We start from the raw sequence: 19,041 nt of genomic DNA, 5'->3' as shown, positions 1-19,041 counted from the left end.
TAAATATTCCAGCTTATGTCGTCTTACTCTGGAATCAAGAATAGACTCAACTTCAAATTCTTCCTGATTCTCCACCAAGATAGGCGGGGGTCTTAGATTAATACCTTGATGGTCTTTAGCAGAATAAGGTTTAATGAGAGACACATGAAATGTGGAATGTATTTTATATGAATCAGGCAAAATGAGTCTAACTGCGTTCTGGTTGATGATCTTATCAATCGTAAAAGGTCCTAAAAATTGATTGGCAAGTTTTTTACATGGTATTTGCAACTTAAGGTTCCTGATGGATAGTAGAACTTGATCACCAATTTGATAAGTGGGACTTGGACTATGATGTTTATCATAGTTACGTTTTTGATAGTCTTTTGCCTTTGAGAGAGAATCCTTCAATTGATCTAACCTTTCTTGTAAAGAATTGGTGAATTCTGTGGCACTAGGTGAGTTTACTTCTTTTCTAGAAAGAGATACGGTATTGGGATTAAATCCATAAGTAGCAAAGAAAGGTGACATTTTAAGAGAAGTGGAAACAGAATTGTTGTAAGAAAATTCTGCCATGGGGATATAATCAATCCAATCATCTTGTAAGTAGGTAATGAAACACCTAAGATATTGTTCAAGGGTTTGATTCGTTCTTTCTGTAAGTCCATTTGTTTGGGGATGGAATGCAGTAGTGTATCTACTATCTACTTTTAGTAATATGCATAGGGATTTCCAGAAAGAAGAGGTGAATTGTGTACCCCTGTCCGTAATTATTACGGTGGGTAATCCATGTAATCTTACAATTTGATTCAAAAAGACTGTAGCTGTTGCAAGAGCGGAAGGCAATCCTTTCATAGGTATGAAATGAGCCAGACGCGTTAGATGATCTATTACAACTAGTATGGTAGTGTGATGTTGAGATTTAGGGAGATCAACAATAAAATCCATAGATATGGTCTCCCATGGTTTATCTGGGATAGGCAGAGGTCTTAAGAGGCCTATGGGTTTTTTATGGGAGATCTTGTTTCTAGCACAAACATCACAGTTTGTTATGTATAGGTAAATTGTGTGGTTCATCCCAGGCCACCAGAAATTTCTTCTAGTTAATTCTATGGTTTTTTGGATTCCCAGGTGACCAGCTAAAGTTCCATCATGGGTTTGTTTAAGGATAGTGTTCCTTAAAGATTCAGGAATGAACAACTTCCTTTTGTAATAATATAGTCCCGTCTGTGGATCTTTATCACAAGATCCAGGTATGTTAGGGTCTTTATTTAGAACCTCAAGTATTTCTTGTTCTAGAGAAGATATAACTCCTATGAATCTTTCTTCAGGGATTACAAACTCAGGGTCATCAGACAGATCTTTTTCATACATTCTAGATAAGGCGTCTGCCTTAATATTGAGTTTCCCTGGTTTATATGTAATTAAAAAATTAAACCGGTCTAAAAAGATGGACCAACGGACCTGTCGTGAATTAAGTGTTTTACTTTTCTTTAAGTATTCTAAGTTCTTGTGATCAGTGAAAATTATGAAAGGGAGATTTGAACCTTCAAGGAGATGTCTCCAATGTTCCAGTGAACATTTTATTGCCAGTAATTCTTTATCCCCTATAGTATAGTTCTTTTCAGCAGTAGTGAGCATTCTTGAATAGAAGGCTATGGGATGGGTTTCTGTTTTATCTTTATTCTTTTGTGAAAGAATTGCCCCAATACCAGTATTTGAGGCGTCTACTTCAAGAATAAATTGTGTATCAAAGTTGGGTAATGTTAAAACTGGTGCATTAATGAATTGATTCTTTAGAGTCTCAAAAGATAATTGAGCTTCCTTGGTCCAAGTAAATCTCTGTTTCTTACTTGTTAGTTGTGTTAACGGTTTTACAATTAGTGAAAAATCTTTAATAAAACGACGATAAAAATTTGAGAACCCAATGAATCTTTGTAGAGCTTTAACAGTTGTGGGAACTGGCCAATTTACAATTGCAGAAACCTTTTCTGGATCCATCATGATTTTATTTGGTGTTATAATATAACCCAAGAACTTAATTTCTTGAACGTGAAAAGAACATTTCTCAAGCTTAGCGTATAGTTTATGGTCTTTTAGCCTAGTAAGCACCCAACGTACATGTTTCTCATGATCTTGTAATGTTTTAGAATAAATGAGGATGTCATCCAAATAAATTATAACACATACATCCAACAAATCTCGAAAGATTTCGTTAATAAAATGTTGGAATGTAGCGGGCGCATTACTTAGGCCGAAAGGCATCACATTGTATTGATATAGCCCATAACGTGTTCTAAACGCTGTTTTCCATTCGTCACCTTGTTTGATTCTAATTAAATTATAAGCACCCTTCAAATCAAGTTTAGAATAGATGGTGGCGCCATGTAAGCGTTCAAGAAGCTCAGGAATTAAGGGTAGTGGGTATCTGTTCTTTAAGGTAATATCATTTAGTGCTCTGTAGTCAATAATAGGACGTATCGTCCCATCCTTGTTTTTAACTAAAAACATACCTGCTGCTGCAGGGGAAGTAGAATGTGAAATGAACCCTTTGCGCAGATTATCGTCTAAGTAGGTTCTTACAAAAGCTAGTTCGGTTTGAGAGAGGGGATATATTTTCCCATGTGGAACTTGTGACCCAGGTATTAGATCTATCGGGCAATCGAACTCCCTGTGTGGGGGAAGACTTTCTGCCTCTTTAAGGTCAAAAACCTCTGCCAGATCCTGATAAGGTCTGGGTATCCCATTCTCTAGAGTAGCTATGGTACAGTGTGGGTAACAGGTCTTCAAACAATAAGAAGAACTTAGTGTTATTTTATTTTGAGACCAGTCTATATTCGGGTTGTGTTTCTGCAACCAGGAAAACCCCAGAATTATTGTGTGTAATGATATAGGAATTAAATCAAATGAGATATATTCGGTATGACCTTCCTTAGTGGTTATAAGTAAAGGTATAGTGTGATGAGTTATTGGACCTTGTTGTATTAGTGAACCATCTATTAATTTAACAAAGAGAGGTTTTGCTTTACACACAATAGGTATTTTATTATTCTTAACAAAGGTAGTATCTATGTAACTCCGTGAGGCCCCTGAATCAACCAAAGCTTTAGATTGAATGTTTTTCTGGTCCCACTGTAATGAAAAAAACAAAGTCATTTGTGTTTCCAATGTTAGATTAAATAAATGAGTGCTGTGGGTTAGCTTACCCTTCTTTTGCTTCAGAAGTTGAGGACATGAAGAAACAGTATGCTCTTTATGAGCACAGTAGAGACACAAATTTTCCATTCTTCTCCTGGCTTTTTCCTCTGGTGTGAGGGGACCTTTGATGACTCCAATTTCCATAGGCGTAATGGTACTAGGTCTTTCCTGAGTAGAGGTATAGTTAAAGGGACGTTTTGGTATGACATCATAACCTGCTTTTTCAGCCTTTCTTTCACGGAGTCTTCTATCTAAAGTTGTACTGAGTTTTATAAGAGAGAGAAGACTGTCAGGGGCATCCAGGCGGGAGAGTTCGTCTTTTAAGTTTTCTGACAATCCTAAGCGAAATTGAGTACGCAAACTAATCTCATTCCATTGAGAGTCTTCTGCCCACATTTGGAATTCAGTTGTGTATTCCTCAATGGTTCTTTTTCCTTGCTTTAAGGAACGTAATTTTGTATCTGCAGTGATTTGACTGTTGGAATCCTCATATAGGTTTGTGAGTGCTCGAAAAAAATCTTGTAGTGAATCTAGGATAGGATTATTACTTTCAAAAAACCTATTAGCCCATGTTCTTGGTTCCCCTTGTAAAAAGGAAATGGTTGTGCATACTTTGATTCTCTCTGTATGATATGTACGTGGTCTTAGAGAAAAAAGTAGATGGCAGGCATTTTTAAAGTCCCTAAACTCATTCCTTTTACCAGTAAATGGTTGGGGATAATGAACATGTGGTTCTGGGCTTTCAGCACTTTTAGTAGGCAAACAGTCTTTTAGTAAAGCTCTCAATGCAGCAGTTTCTGCTTGCACTTCAGTTAACCCTTTATTTAAATAGTCTAGTTTTTGATATATATTAGTTAACTCATTCTTTACTTCCTGAGGATTCATGTTAGGTTGTTATATAAATAAACCCTTATTTTTTAGGCCTGAATATTATGTAGCAACTGGTACACTTTTGTATTAAGGGTTTGAAATATAACAAAAATCCTTCAATAAATAAAGGATGTGTTTCTCTTTTGTAAACTAAGCAGGTAATGGTAGTTTAAATTACCTGAATAGATACTGTGAGATTGTTACTTTTGAAATCTTTTAGTAAATAACATAAAGGTTTGAGACAGCTGAGTAGGTATAACTTTTAGTCAGGTAGAATTAATATTGAGATAGCAATTCAAAGGTATTGAAGTCAAAACCTGTCTTCACGCACACACACAGACATTCTAAAATATATACAGTTCCAAGCAATCCAAACCACACAAACAATATATCATAATTGGATGTTCCAAACTTTACTGATAGTAGTGAGCAGAGTTTGTTGCGGTTTTATATGGCACAACTTATACTGAATTAGGAACGTAAGTATAACATTGCTGCACAGAGTAAGTCAGTTCAAACGTGAGGTAAATTAGAGGATACAAAGCAAGGTAAGTATTATCCAGATAGCCAACATACAATACCCCACAAAGATCCGATAAGAGCAGAGCTAAGCAGTGACCGCCGATGGCGGTGAGAAGCTGTGTGTGCGCGGCTTGGTTTCCGGAACGCTGAGGATGTAGATCCGGATGCGTATGAATCTGAAGACGATGTCAGGTAGAAAATCCTCAAGGGAATCAGCTGTATCTACAATTAGCAAGTAGGAATGGCACAAGGAAGCAAACGTAACTGTGAGCTTCAATATTCAGGCAATGAGTGTTGAAAGTTACTGCCCTATAAAGGAAAGTTAATTAGGAGGGAGGGGATAATCCTAAAAGGAATATCACAATAAATCACTGTTAACCATTATGCATATGCTTACAGCCGGCAAAGCTATCAAAAAAGCCAAATGGGCCGTAGAAACAAAACCAAGAGACAGTCTATTGGAGAATAAGAATCCTAACAAGGATTTATTTGTAGGTGTTACATTTGTTACAGGTCATAGTGCACAGTATTCCCAAATTTTTCAGATAGTACGCAGACACTTTTCGATCCTTAACTTGGATGATAGGCTAATAGACACAGTTAAAAAGGGCCTGAGGTGTTCATATAGGAAAAGTCCTACTCTTGGATCTTATCTCCATCTCTACTTAGAACAAATAAAGAAATAAGCAGCTCTTTGCTAAAACATCTGGAAATGTATAAATGCGGGCACCAAAAGTGCAATCCATGTGATTATGTCAAAATCACCAAGAAATTCATGAGTACGACTACTAACAGGGTTTTCAACATTGGTGCCTGCATTTCAGTGTGATAGGACAATAACCATGTGGGCGTTGTTTCTTTTAAAAAATCCTGAACCTGTTTGGTCCTTTTAAACCTGTATGAGGTGTAACACTGTAGGCTATGACTAAAGCTGTGTAAGCCGAAATGCGTAAGCCATTCAGTGATACGCCACTTGTGTGTATTTGTTCCTGAGGGTTGAAGTATCCCTGTTTTAATCATGTTTCAATAAATTTGGATTTTACTTTTGACGATCACTTACCTGTCTTAAGAGTTTGTTTGTTAAGGTAGAAGTAGAGACACATAGATACTTTCATTGTAGTTTAACTATAGAGAGAAAACAGACTCAGATGAACATAAAAACTGAATTGAACAGTGCAATTTAAAACAATTGAGCTCCCTCTTAAACATAAGAGGAATCTAATAACAATTGAAAACCACATTATGAAATGCAGAAACTTGTAAAATATGAAGATGAACATGAACATTCTGGTGGGGGTGTATGCAACTCGTGATTTTGCATCTCTTGGGGGTTTCTGATAATTGCGTTTAAGTTGTTTACATCATAAGGAGAATGGGGAGGATAAGGGAAATAAAGAGAAAAGTCAGAAGATGCTCATGAATTTGTTTGTCTTATAAGGTGAGTAGCTTATGGATATTATATTTTATAACCATATGGGAGGTATTAATTGTGATTTGTCTTACATGAATACAGATAAAATAGACTCTGCTGTTACTGTGAATATCCCCTCCAAGATAAACCAAAATGTAGACTAAAGAAAAATAAAAAGTAACGTCGCTAATAAGCACGGATCTTACAGATATAATAACCACACTCAAGCTGGATATAAATAAGATAAATCAGCGAAAATTAAAAAAAAACATATATACATTTATTAGTTAATATTTAACATATAAATCCTCTAACGCTCTCTAAAATAAGGGACGTCTCCCTACTAAAATCAAGCAGCAGTTAAAAACATGGAAACTCATAAGAGAGGATAAGCCTAGAATCTCATATTAATATAATAGGATTCTTAAAAAACTGGGTTGTCACCAACAGTCCACACTCCTATTGATGAGTTAGAAAAATGTTTTAACCACAAATAAGTGGATAATAGGCTGTACCGTCTTTTAATATCCAAAAGTGCACTTCATAGGTGTAAACATGAGAACATTGGTCATTACAGAAATTTTACCTTCTTATATATAAAGCTGTGTTTCCTCGGTATCCCCTCGGCAGATCACACCGCGTCTAGAGGGATTGCTAGAGGGAGAAAGACAGTTAGTATCTATACCTTATCTTTGGTGGATATCTCCTCACCTGGGCGGGTTATGCCGCTTGTTGGTGTCCACGGCTAGGATCAAATCACGTGACCTGCCGTTAGCGTCACGGTCAAAGGTCGTGTCAGTCCGGGTAACTGAGGATAACAATAGGGCTATTGTGAAGAAAATTTATCTCTGGCAGCCACTTACATTGGTGGATGAAAGAAAAGTTCTCCTGTAGTTTAGTTTACATGAATATAGGCCAAAAATAATATCTGCTCACATTGAAGTAAAGGATAACATAGGCATAGTCTAAAGTTCACATAATGTGAGCTTATAAATTTAAAGAATATATTTTAGGGCAATATATAGATTAGTTTAAATACAGTCCATGGGTGACTTATAAAGGGATTCAAACTAAAACTTATCATTGTATGTAGTCCTGATGTGTAGAAAAGTTTTTACTCAGTACAATTAAATAATGAGGAGTGTTGACTTAGAATACATAACAGTTTCAGATGTAGAGTTCAGGTTGGTGCCATTGGTATGTGCTTGGTATGTGACTCAGAGGGCTGTTGGTTTCTTTACTTTCTGGATATTGCAGTCTAGGAGGAGCATTGCTGTTTGGGTTTAAGAGCTGGTGAGGTCCTAGAGGGTGCCGGTCTCTTTGTGAAGGATAGAAGAGATGGTTGAAGGATGTTCAATTGTGCACATATGTCTTCTATGTCGTCTGGTTCCTTATAAGTAACAATCTTGTTATCCTTGAATACATGTAGGGAAAAGTTAAATATCCAATGGTATGGAATTCCAAGATCCTTCAAATGAAGGGTAAGGAATCAAGTCTCTTTCCTTTTAGCAATGGTCATTAGACTTAAATCTGCATATACTTGTAGTTCTACTCGTTTTAAACTCAAGTGGAGCTTTTTTCCTGGCTGCTGATAGAATTATTTCTTTGTCTTGGAACTTGTGATATTTGAGTATGACATCTCTGGGTGAATCAGGCTCTGGCGGTTTGGGCCACAGTGCTCTATGAGCTCTGTCTAGAGAGCTATGTTCTTCTTCACTGGTTTCCAGCAAATAGTTAAATAACTTTTGTAAATATGATGTGAAGTGGGTGAATGAGACCTTTTCAGGGATGCCACATATTCAAAGATTTTATCTCCGTCCTCTGTTATCAAGGTCCTCCACTTGTGTTTGAAGTTGCAAGATAGCTGTAAGTAATAGATGAGTTTTCTTCTGAGATTTCTTCTAATTGTATTACTCTCTGGCCTAGGTCATTAAGGTCTCTCTTAACTTTTAAGAGGCTGTCCTTTATTAATTGACTCACTTGTGTCATAAAGGTCTTAAAATATTCTTTGGAAGGTAACAAGCTGAGGTCCACTTTTGTGATAGGGCTATGATCTTCTGTAGTCAATAAAGGGGATTCTATTTCTCAGTTTGATTAATTTCTCGTAACTTGTAACAATATTTTGGAGAGACCAAGGGAGACAGTAGATACCAGTGTTGATTACAAAACAAATCTATGTGAATTTGAGTAGATAAATCATATAATACACTGTTCCAAAGATTGTGATTGACCCCTTTGTTCTTTGTAGTAATTTATTATTGCCAAGTTAATTATATTTGCTGTTGTAAATATTCTTTTTGCACCTATTACATCTTATTAAATCTATGTATGTTACTATTTAGTATAAACAGGATTTTATGATACTTTCTTTGTTGAAAGTGTGTAGAATTTCTCATGCATACCAGGTAGCTTCAGATTCTAATCTGATATTCCCAACTAATGTAGAGTTACCTACTGTATAAATGAGAGGTCAGCTTCTGAGTTGGCTGACTATAGTGCTTCAGGACCGGAATCAGATTACATTTTAAAGGACCACTCAATGCAGTAGAGTTGCATAATTAGCAAGTGCATAATAAAAAGACAATGATTTAACACCTACTCTGAATTTAAAAAAAAAAGTAGATTTTTTTTTCTCACAAATTTATTTTTTCTCCCATTTTATGGCCCCCTGTATTATGTAACAGACATCATCCAATCACAGACTAGTATAAGTAAACCCTGTGAGATTGTGCACATGCTCAGTAGGATCATGTTCCCCAGAAAGTGTGCATATAAAAATGTAATGGAAGTACATTAGAAAGTGTCTTAAAACTGCTGCTCTATCTGAATCATAAAAGTTTATTTTGACTTCAGTGTCGCTTTAATGATAATCCTTTTTAAAGAGAGTATTGTGTTAACAGCTAAGACAACTGAACCACAGCAGGATATCCTACGTCCAGTGTTCCCTCTAAGGCCAGTTTAATGAGCCGCCCAGCAGTGAAACAGTTAATTAGAGCAATTAGCAAACACTACACAATGCACACTGCAAGGTGTGGTTCCCTTATTAACTGTTTCACTGCTGGGCTGTTCACAAAAACTGGCCTTAGAGGGAATACTGCCTATGTCTTATGGTGAGACAAGCCTGTTCTAGCGAATATTAACCCATTGTATACCAGACAGGCCTGCAAAACGTATGGCCGCCAATGCAAATAGTGCATTTTGACTGTATAAGCAAAATATTTAAATGCAATGACTTTTTCTTTCCTTTTCTTCTGCAGATTTCTCAGTGACGCCATAAAAGGGAAGAATCTTTTTTTTTCTCTTTTTTTGTTTCATGTAAAGCATCCAAATGTGTTTCCTATGGAGAGAGGATTTTACGTGTGCTGGATTATTTTTACTATGACAGTCATTTGCGTTCTGACAAAGAACAATGAAGGTTGGTATACAGATTATTGTCAGAATTATTTCTGCTCATTGTTTCTTCATTACTTGTGTTTTAGGGATCATGTAGCATTCAGTAAATACACAGCAAAGTAACAGTAGAGAGACACTGTTTATTTTTATACAGACCTTTGTCTTAAAGCGCATGACACTATTTGGAATATGGGGTCAGAGGCTTGTGTTCCAAAAAGTACGAATTCATATACAGCTGACGATCACTGCCTAATTAGTTTCATGGGTAGTTTTTTTCTTTTTTTCATTTAACTATTAGTGGCCTCGATCACAAACTATTGGACAATTGTTAGTAAGTTTTCAGGGGGAAAAGGGCACTTTTTGTTTCAAAGTGATCACAATCATGGGTTTTGGGTGTTTTTGGAGCTGAAATTGTGTTATCTATTTTTTCAATACTTTAAAAAGATTTTTGAAACAATTTTTCACTTATCAAATTTGACACCAAAAGGCACTTGATAAAGTAACAAGACGTCCTGTTTTACATATTTGCAAGTATTACAAGATGATTTGTAACAATTATTTTATTGTATGTTGCACAAACACAATATACACTGAAATGTCCACTGATACACTGATACCATTTTAGAGTTATATTTGCATATACGGTCTATATTTATTAAACCTCAATCCAAAACTTTTGTATGATGAATCAGCATAAATTTACATATAATGCAAAAAAAGAAAGGAGGAGTCTCAAAGGATAGACAGACTGTACCAGATAACTATGAGCGTGAGCATTAAAGGAAATTTACTCACATAGGGTAAAGCACAGAAATGTGCCAAAAAAACAGGCCAGATCCTCTGAGTCACCCGGCTGAATCGCCTCCAGTGCAGGATCATGGTGCTCAAACAAGTGCTGTACGTAGACCTCCAAAGGATCTCAAATGCCGGATTAGTTAGACGAAGAATAGACTTGTTAGACTTATTGATCCTTATTAGCCTTTATATTGAGGCTGTTACAGTGCTTAATAATGCTCTGTAAACATAAAATGACAATTCCCATGAGAAGTAAACTGGTTAATGAATCTTTTTAATACAGATTACAAGTGGAGCACACGTTAATTAACCAGCTATTACAAGTGGCTGGTTATTGCTAACGTGCGCTCGTTGTATCAATTAGCGCTTATAAAATTAACCAGAGATCAGATCTCTGGTTAATTTTATAAATGTCCACCAAATTGCCCTCAAAATACAGTACTGTATAGTGTATTGTATTAAAAAATAAAAAATGTAGCATTTTTATATTTTAATTAAACAGCTGCACTAGGCAGTATTTTGGGGTTAAGTTGGCAGCTGTGAGGTGTTAGAAAAAAAAGGCACTGAAAATGCCTTTACATCATGGTCTATGGGAACCGTGTGTTCCCTGTAAATATATATGTATATGCTTATATACAAATATATTTATGTGTTAATATGTGTATATACAAATTAACACATAAATATATATGTATAAAAGCATATACCTATATATTTGCAATTTGCTGCCATCGCTGCGCTACGTACCCCCTTCGCTAAACTTATGTTCTGTGCTGTGTGTGACGGCATCAGAGCGAGGCTCCCATTGCCCAGCAATGTGAATGCAAGCTTGCGGGCTATTTCAAGGTCTATGCTAATGAATAAAATGTGCTTTCATTTGTTAGACCATGAATGTTTTGTATTAATGACTCTACCTAATTAAATATTTAGCCCCAACAAAGGGGTTAAACACATCAATAGAATCTTGTTTAGGGATGCAAACCTTTAAGCTTCCGAGCAGGACACAGTCAGGAATTGGTGGATCCTGACACTGTTGCTCTTGATTGACTCACGGCCGTGTCCTGCTAATGAGCAACAAGGTAAGCAGCTAATGGTTGGGATTTTACCTATGTTTTTAACCCATTTGCAGGGGTTAATCATATAGCTATCTTGAGTCCCAAAAATTAAGTATGTAACTTTAGAATGTCCGTTTAATGTAACATTATTTGTCTGTGTTCTTAAGGGGACATGTAACATAAAATGTTTCTTTCATAGAGCATTCAATATTAAACAATATCCTAATTTACTTCCATTATCAAATTGTCTTTGTTCTCTTGTTATCTTTGGTTCAAAAGGAGGGACATAAGCTCAGGAGCGTGCACGTGTCCGGAGAACTATATGGCAGCGGTTTTGCAAGAGCACTAGATTGCAGCACTATTTCCTTCCATGTAGTGCTACAGACACCTACCTAGGTTTCTCTTCAACAAAGAATACCATGGGATCAAAGCAAATTTGATGATAGAAGTAAATTGGAAACGTTTTGAAAATTGTATGCTCTGTCTGAATCTTAAAAAACATTGTTGGGTTTAATATCCCTTTAAAATATAATATATTAGTGAACTGTAAGAATAAAGATTTAAAAGTCAATAGGTCAGTCTTTATCTCAGTTCTGTTCTTGTGTTTATTTTCAGAGCATTGTGGGAAGGGGAAGATCGTTGCCAGACCAGCCTCTGTGTTACCCATAGGTTCCTCTGTTAACATCACATGCTCACTGACTCAAGCAACTGACTGCTCACTGAAGACTCTTACAATAATGAGAAACAGTACTCAACACAAGTTTGATATAATAGAGTCTTCTGACTATTCAGTCAGCGTACTAGATAGCAACCTGTCTCCCTACAGTACAACCTACTCCTGCAGAAATGCCTGCAAAGTGTTAATCTGTGGGATATACGTCAAGGTGGGAAGTAAGTGATACTAGTATACAGCTTATAACAGAATAATATGGGGTCACTAAATAATTAGATGCCTCGTCTAAGATCACACTTAAAGGGACATGAAACACATTTTTTTCTTTCTTTCATGATTCAGATAGAGAATACAATTTTAAACAACTTTCTAATTTACTTCTATTATCTAATTTATTCTTTTATCTTGGTATCATTTGTTGAATGAGCAGCAATGCACTAATGGTTTCTAAATGAACACATGCTTGAGCCAATCACAATCGATATATATATATATATATGCAGCCACCAATCAACAGCTAGAACCTAGGTTCTCTGCTGCTCCTGAGCTTGCCTAGATAAACCTTTCACCAAAGGATAATAAGAGAAGGAAGCAAATTAAATAATAGACGTAAATTAGAAAGTTGTTTAAAATGGAATTCTGAATCATGAAAGATTTTTTTGGGGTTTCATGTCCCTTTAATAAAAGGATCATTCTACTGAAAATAATGACCTGCTCTTAGGGGACACATAAACACAAATTGTAAACTACTCGATTATAAACCTTCATATTTAAGAATACATTTGCAATGAAATCTGCAGCTTTATTTTGTCTAATGAATACATTGTTTTATGTTTATTCTTTTCACTGATTTCTCTGTCCCCCAGAACAAAAGAACACTGCTAACCAATCACAAACTAGGGCAAGATTACATATGCGGCGTTGCCCGCAAAAGCCAACGATGCCGGTTTTTAATGCAGTTTTGGTATCACATATAGGGCGCCACATATAAATGTGGCGCATATATTTTACCCGTCGCCTAGAATTTTTACTCCCATAAACTAACATAGAACCGCATCGCAAATCGGTATCACATATTCAGCGCAAGGTCTTACACTGCAGAAATTTAGAAATTTTACTCCATTTTCACCTCGTCACACATAGGCAGGTGCAGCAAGCCTTGCGCTGAGTATGAAAGTACTGAGTATGAAACCTAATAAAAGTATTAACCCCTAACCCACATCGCAATAAACCTAATGTATGTACCCCTAATCCGCCATTAACCCACATCGTAATAAACCTAATAAATCTATTAACCCCTAAACTGCCGAACCACACAACGCAATTAACCAAAATAAGCTATTAACTCCTAACCCACCAACCCCTCACAATGCAAATAACTTCAGGATTGGTAAGTACCTGTTTGGGGATTAGTGTTAGGATTTTATTTTTATTTTTTTTTGTTTATTTTTTTTAGAATAGGAATTTTGGGCACTTGTAAAATAGCTGAATGCCCTTTTAAGGTCAGTAAAAGAGCTGAATGCCCTATTAATGGCAATGCCCATACAAATGCCCCATTAGGGGCAATGGGTATCTTTTTTTTTATTTTGGGGGGTTAGGTGGGTTATGGGGGGGACTTAGATTTTTTTTAATGCAAAAGAGCTGTTTAACTTAGGGCAATGCTCTACAAAAAACATTTTTAAGGGCTATTGGTAGTTCAGCATTAGATTAGAGGGTGTTTTTATTTGGGGGGGGTGCTTTTTTATTTTCATAGGGATTAGGTTTAATTTTTTTTATTTTTGAAAATTTGATTTATTATTTTCTGTAATGTTAGATCAGTTTAAACTTAGTTTTTGTTATTTTTAAAGTAATGTTAGGTTTTTAATTGTAACTTAGTATTTTTTAATTTAGGTAATTGGGGTTAATTTAGGGGGTGTTAGGTTAGGGGGCTTAGTAATTTAAATAGGTTAATTGTGTTGTGGGGGGTTGGCGGTTTAGGGGTTAAAGGGACAGTTTACTCAAAAATGTTCTCCCCTTTAATTTGTTCCCAGTGATCCACTTTACCTGCTGGAGTGTATTAAATTGTTTACAAGTAGCTCCTTTACCCATATATCAGCCTTTGAAATAGTTGATTTAGCCTGTGGTTTCCCAACCTATACTGAAAGTTTGTGGCCGCAGGTCCAAGCTATAGATAAGCTTTGTAAACACAGCCAGCAGAAGAAAGTACACTCCCAGTGGGATATAGCAGAGATAAGGTAATACAATGTTGATTTTCCAATGTTCTCTCCAAGTACTGGTGATTGTTTTATGGACAGATATAAGATAAAGAAGCAGGTATATGTACACAATGTGATAAAGTAATGAGATCTGATTATACCTACAAGCTCAACACATTTTATTAGGTTGTGGCTTCAAAACACAAAATCAGAGCTTTAAAATACACAAATAAACCTTAAAAAGCAAATTTCCATACATTTTTTACTCTGCAGTTGGTAAATAAAGCAATTGTAAACACATTAAAGGAAAAACTATTTTACAGTATACTGTCCCTTTAATAGATTAATTAGATTTATTGTAATGTGGGCTAATGGCGGTTTAGGGGTTAATAGATTAATTAGATTTATTGCGATGTGGGCTAATGGCGGTTTAGGGGTTAATAGATTAATTAGATTTATTGCGATGTGGGCTAATGGCGGTTTAGGGGTTAATAGTTTAATTAGGTTAATTGCGATGTGGGTTAATGGCGGATTAGGGGTTAATAGTTTAATTAGGTTAATTGCGATGTGGGTGAATGGCGGGTTAGGGGTTAATACATATATTAGGGAGATCACAATGTGGGTTATTTCATGGATTAGGGGTTAATAGATTTATTAGGTTAATTATGATGTGGGTTAAAGGGGGATTAGGGGTTAATAGTTCCATTAGGTTAATTGCAATGTGGGTGAATGGCAGGTTAGGGGTTAATACATATATTATGGCGATCGCAATGTGGGTGAATGGCAGATTAGGGGTTAATAATTTAATTAGGCATATTGGGTTGTGGGGGGTTGTCGGTTTTAGGGTTAATACATTTGTGGGAGTGATGGCAGATATAGGGGTTTTTACGTGTCGAGTTTATTTTTGGGAGGCGTGTTAGACTTTTACGGGAGATTTAACTTTTTTTTCTATTTTCTTAGGCGCCGCCAGTATCTAACGTGCCGTAAGTCACTGGCGACTCCAGAAATTTGTATTTACGCACATTTCAGCACATTGCTAATTTATTCAATTTACGGCACTTTATGAACTGCTGGCGCCGTATATGTGATTCCCCGATATGCAAGGGGAAATTACGGGAGATGCGGATTTCAGCAGTTACGCTGAAGCCTGCGCCGCATATGTAATCTCGCCCCTAATATTCAGATATAGCACAAACTCTGTTTGCACATGTGCAGACTGGGGAAGCCAGCACTCTTGTATTCCCTTAAGGGGGTTTAGCACTGATTCAGCTTGGTTGATGTAAAACTGATAATCCACCTTTTAAACGTATATGACACCATTGAAGGTTATGAAGGGATATAAATGGATATAAAAGTAAGCTTTTAAGGTAAATAGAGAACAAGCATGTTATGGATACCAGGCTTCCAAGGTTAAACCTCCAAACCCTATTACCTAGCCTCCTCCATTTTCTCACCGGATCTGGTGTTTTGAGAGCATTTGCGATCTCCCAGACATTTGATTTACTTGTTTTGTGTTCTTTACATCCTCATGGAAGAGCTGATCTCTGACTGCCCAGCCCCTCTCCGGCCCGCCGGACTCCTGGAACTACTGGCTGGCCGCGCCTCCCCGAATAACCGCTAACATTCACACCAGGTTGCTCCAGCGGCTCTTTACCCCAGAGCTCTGCTCTTTTGGGGATTGGTACTCCATAGGGAGGGCAAAAGGTGGGGTGATTGTCGGAGGGGAGCTCCCTTGAGAATTAGGAGTTCCGGACCCCCCTACAACTCCTATTTCCCCTTGGCCTTCCCGGTGTACGCAGGATCACCCGTAGCTCCAGCCCCAGTCATGGATCACGTTGCTTTTGGACAGTAGCATCTGAGGACCGAGGGCTTTCCATGACACCCTGGAAGTACTGCCGCTCCTCCAGGATCACCCCGGAATAGCAACCTATATACCACTAGGACTCTTTAAGACAATGGACACTATGGGGGGCATCAGCCTGTCTGGAGGGGCGGGAATGGAGGGAGATCTGAGGGTCTGATAAGACTCCTTATCAAGATGAGTTTGTGTATAAAAGAAGTGTGTTTCCACAATATTGTTGTCCACAATTTGGGTGGGCTTTGCTATAATCCCTTTGCTCCACTACATAGCGGCATGTTCCAAGTATAGGAAAAACCCTTCTGGCGGAGCAACCCAGTCGGGGTAGCCGGAGTCCATCACAAAGCTATTATAAGATACTTTTTAAGTTTACTTCTGTTATCAAATTAGTTAATTCTATTGGTATCACTTGTTGAAACGCATACCTAGGTAGGCTCTAGAGCAGTAATGCACTGCTCGGAGCTTGCTATTTTGGGCTAGATTACAAATTGAGCGCAAAAAAACCCTTCCGTGAAAGCGATATTTGCACTCAACTTAGTAATACCAGCGCACGCAAATGTGCGCTGGTATTACAAGTGATTTGCAATGCAAACAGGACCTTGTGTTCGTATTGCACAGAAGCATTGTGCTCATGAGAGCGCGCTTCCATAGGATCCAATGGGAGCATTGTTCTCATGCTGTCAGACATATTTTATGCTACAAAAGGCGTTACACATTTTTTTTTTGGGGGGGAGGCAGTTGGGGCACATTTAAAACATTGAGGTCTGAATTGTAATAGCTTGTAATGTAATGGGAGATTTTAGTTTGAGTTTGATGTCCTTTTAATTGTTGATCTAGTTAATTGTTGATCTCTATTTTTTTTTGTTTTTTTGTTTTTTTGAAGGGTCTCCAGATCAACCTGAAATTGTGAACTGTGAACAGGAAGGAGAAGAGGGAAGTATCTGCTGTTTGTATAAAAAAGGAAGAGATACCTACATTCAAACCACTTATCAGTTGCAGTTAAGTATCCAGGTTTACTGTACTTTCTTAACACTTAAAGAACTGCCAATCCCAGGGAGTCACATCCGATAAAGCTCATTCTCCTTATTCTCTGAGGGATTCATAAAAAAACTCTAGCAAAGATATGAATTAGTAGCGCCATAACCCCTTTTATCTACTTAAAAGGACAGTGAACTATAAAATTGTTTTCCCCTTGAAATGTTTCCAATGACTTGTTATACCAACAGTAGAGTATAAAATGTATCAATAATTGCTCGTTTGTGTTTATTTCTGTATATGAAATAGCTAGTTTTGTTCTTTTACATTGCAACCTGTTCAAATGGGACAATCTTGCAGGGAATTCATATTTACTTATTTTATCAGATTTCTAATCTAATGAGGTCCAACAAGTTTTGTTGCTAACTTTTATAGCCTCTATGAATTGAATTGTCTTGCTTTTCACAAGATTGGCTAAAGCTTTAGCTGATTTAGCTCCAAATGTATTAAAAGTAGCTTTTATTTTTAGATCATTTTGGATAACCTTGTGATTAAAAAAAAAGTTATCTCTCTAAGTTAGCCTTGCAATATCTGTCCCACAAGATTATGTTAGAATTCTCCAAATACATCATATAACTATTTCTGAATTGATTGGCCAGTTGTATTTCTCTGGATAGGATTAATTTCTAAGATATGATTTCACCTCTTAAAAAAGGTTTGACTGACTCCCAAACAATTTCAACTTCATCCAAAAATCATGAAAATAAATCCATTTTTCTATCAGCCAATTTTCAAGCACCATTAACCAAAACTCTTGGAAATAAATAATTACTCCCACTATAGTCAGTAGACGAGCTGAGAACTTAGGATGCTTTCAGCCTCTTCTGAGCATGGGCAGAACCTGACTTCCTGTCTCTCTAGCTTTAACTGACTAGTAAAGCAGCTCATGTTACTATAGAAGATGTACAACATCAATCTAGATAAGCCTTCGTGCAGAGAACATAGTCCCTTTGTAGGGCTGTGACAGGAAGTAATGGACACTGCACATATGAATTTAAAAAAGAAATACAAATTATTTAAAAATGATGAATAATACATATTGCAATGATTCCTATGACGTATAAGCCACTGCTTAGTGCTTTTTTTTATTACAACAATGAAACAGGCTGTTCAGTTTAAAAACTAGAAAAAACAAAGTATAACAGAATTTGTAAAGGAGCTGTCACTAGAATTTTCAAAGACTTTTGCAGATGGAAAAGATATGTGGCCAAAACCAAAGTAATTTTTTTTTATTTTCAAATAGAAGTTTGAAGACAAATTTTACCACTTCAAGAGACATAAAAATCAAAATGTGAATGAAAATGAAAGTATTTCAATTCTGGAAATACTTTTCCCAGTACACATGTAATAGATTGCTTTTAGTAAAATTTACAATTGTTTCGTTTTAACTGTGCACCAAGCATATGTACATATGACCTGGGCACCTTCATTCAAACATTGAGCCTGATCAGAAAGCTGGTGGTGGTATAAATTGTTTAGCAATGATGTGAAATGCGTCATCGCTGGCAAAAGTCTCTGAGACTGAGTAAGCTCTGCGTTTGAATGCAGAGGCACAGGGCATATGTCCACATGTTCTAGGTGCAGTAAATCTATTGCTGTATCAGTTATTTTTAACTTTGTATTAAAATTACATAAAATCCAAATGCTTTATTTTATGATTCGGATAGAGCATACAGTTTTAAGCAACTTTCTAATTTACTGTTATTCATTTCTCTTTGTTCTCTTGGCATTTTTATTTGAAAAGCAGGAATATAAGATTAGGAGCTGGCCAATTCTTGGTTGAGCACTTGGGGAGCACTTGCTGATTGGTGGCTAAATGCACAATTGAGCGGGCTATATAGAATGCTGGTGCAATGATAAATGCTGACAGCGTATCATGTCCGCTCGCACATTAATAAATATACCCCAAAGGCTCAAAGTTATTAGATCTCGCCAAAAAAAAGCTGCCAAACGATTTTCACATAAAGATACATACACAGTTCATAGTGTGTATATATATATATATATATATATATATATATATATATATATATATACTAGTCTGTGATTGGCTGTTC

General features: G+C 36.6%; 1 protein-coding gene across 5 annotated transcripts in view; it reads left to right on the top strand.

Annotated features, from left to right (window-relative positions):
- Positions 1 to 19,041, top strand: part of IL12RB2 (interleukin 12 receptor subunit beta 2) — a 163,165-nt gene that overhangs the window by 29,053 nt on the left and 115,071 nt on the right. For 4 of the 5 annotated variants that reach the window (XM_053693381.1, XM_053693383.1, XM_053693382.1 and 1 more), the window contains 3 exons: positions 9,238 to 9,395; positions 11,839 to 12,114; positions 16,833 to 16,947. In XM_053693381.1, coding sequence (XP_053549356.1) covers positions 9,320 to 9,395; positions 11,839 to 12,114; positions 16,833 to 16,947 — 467 coding nt within the window. In that variant the 5' untranslated portion in view covers positions 9,238 to 9,319. The remainder of the gene's footprint in view (positions 1 to 9,237; positions 9,396 to 11,838; positions 12,115 to 16,832; positions 16,948 to 19,041) is intronic. The other variant, XM_053693384.1, reaches the window with a different exon arrangement.

This window comes from Bombina bombina, chromosome 10, assembly GCF_027579735.1.
Source record: "Bombina bombina isolate aBomBom1 chromosome 10, aBomBom1.pri, whole genome shotgun sequence".
Taxonomy (NCBI): domain Eukaryota; kingdom Metazoa; phylum Chordata; class Amphibia; order Anura; family Bombinatoridae; genus Bombina; species Bombina bombina.
This window is presented reverse-complemented; position numbering and strand designations above follow the sequence as displayed.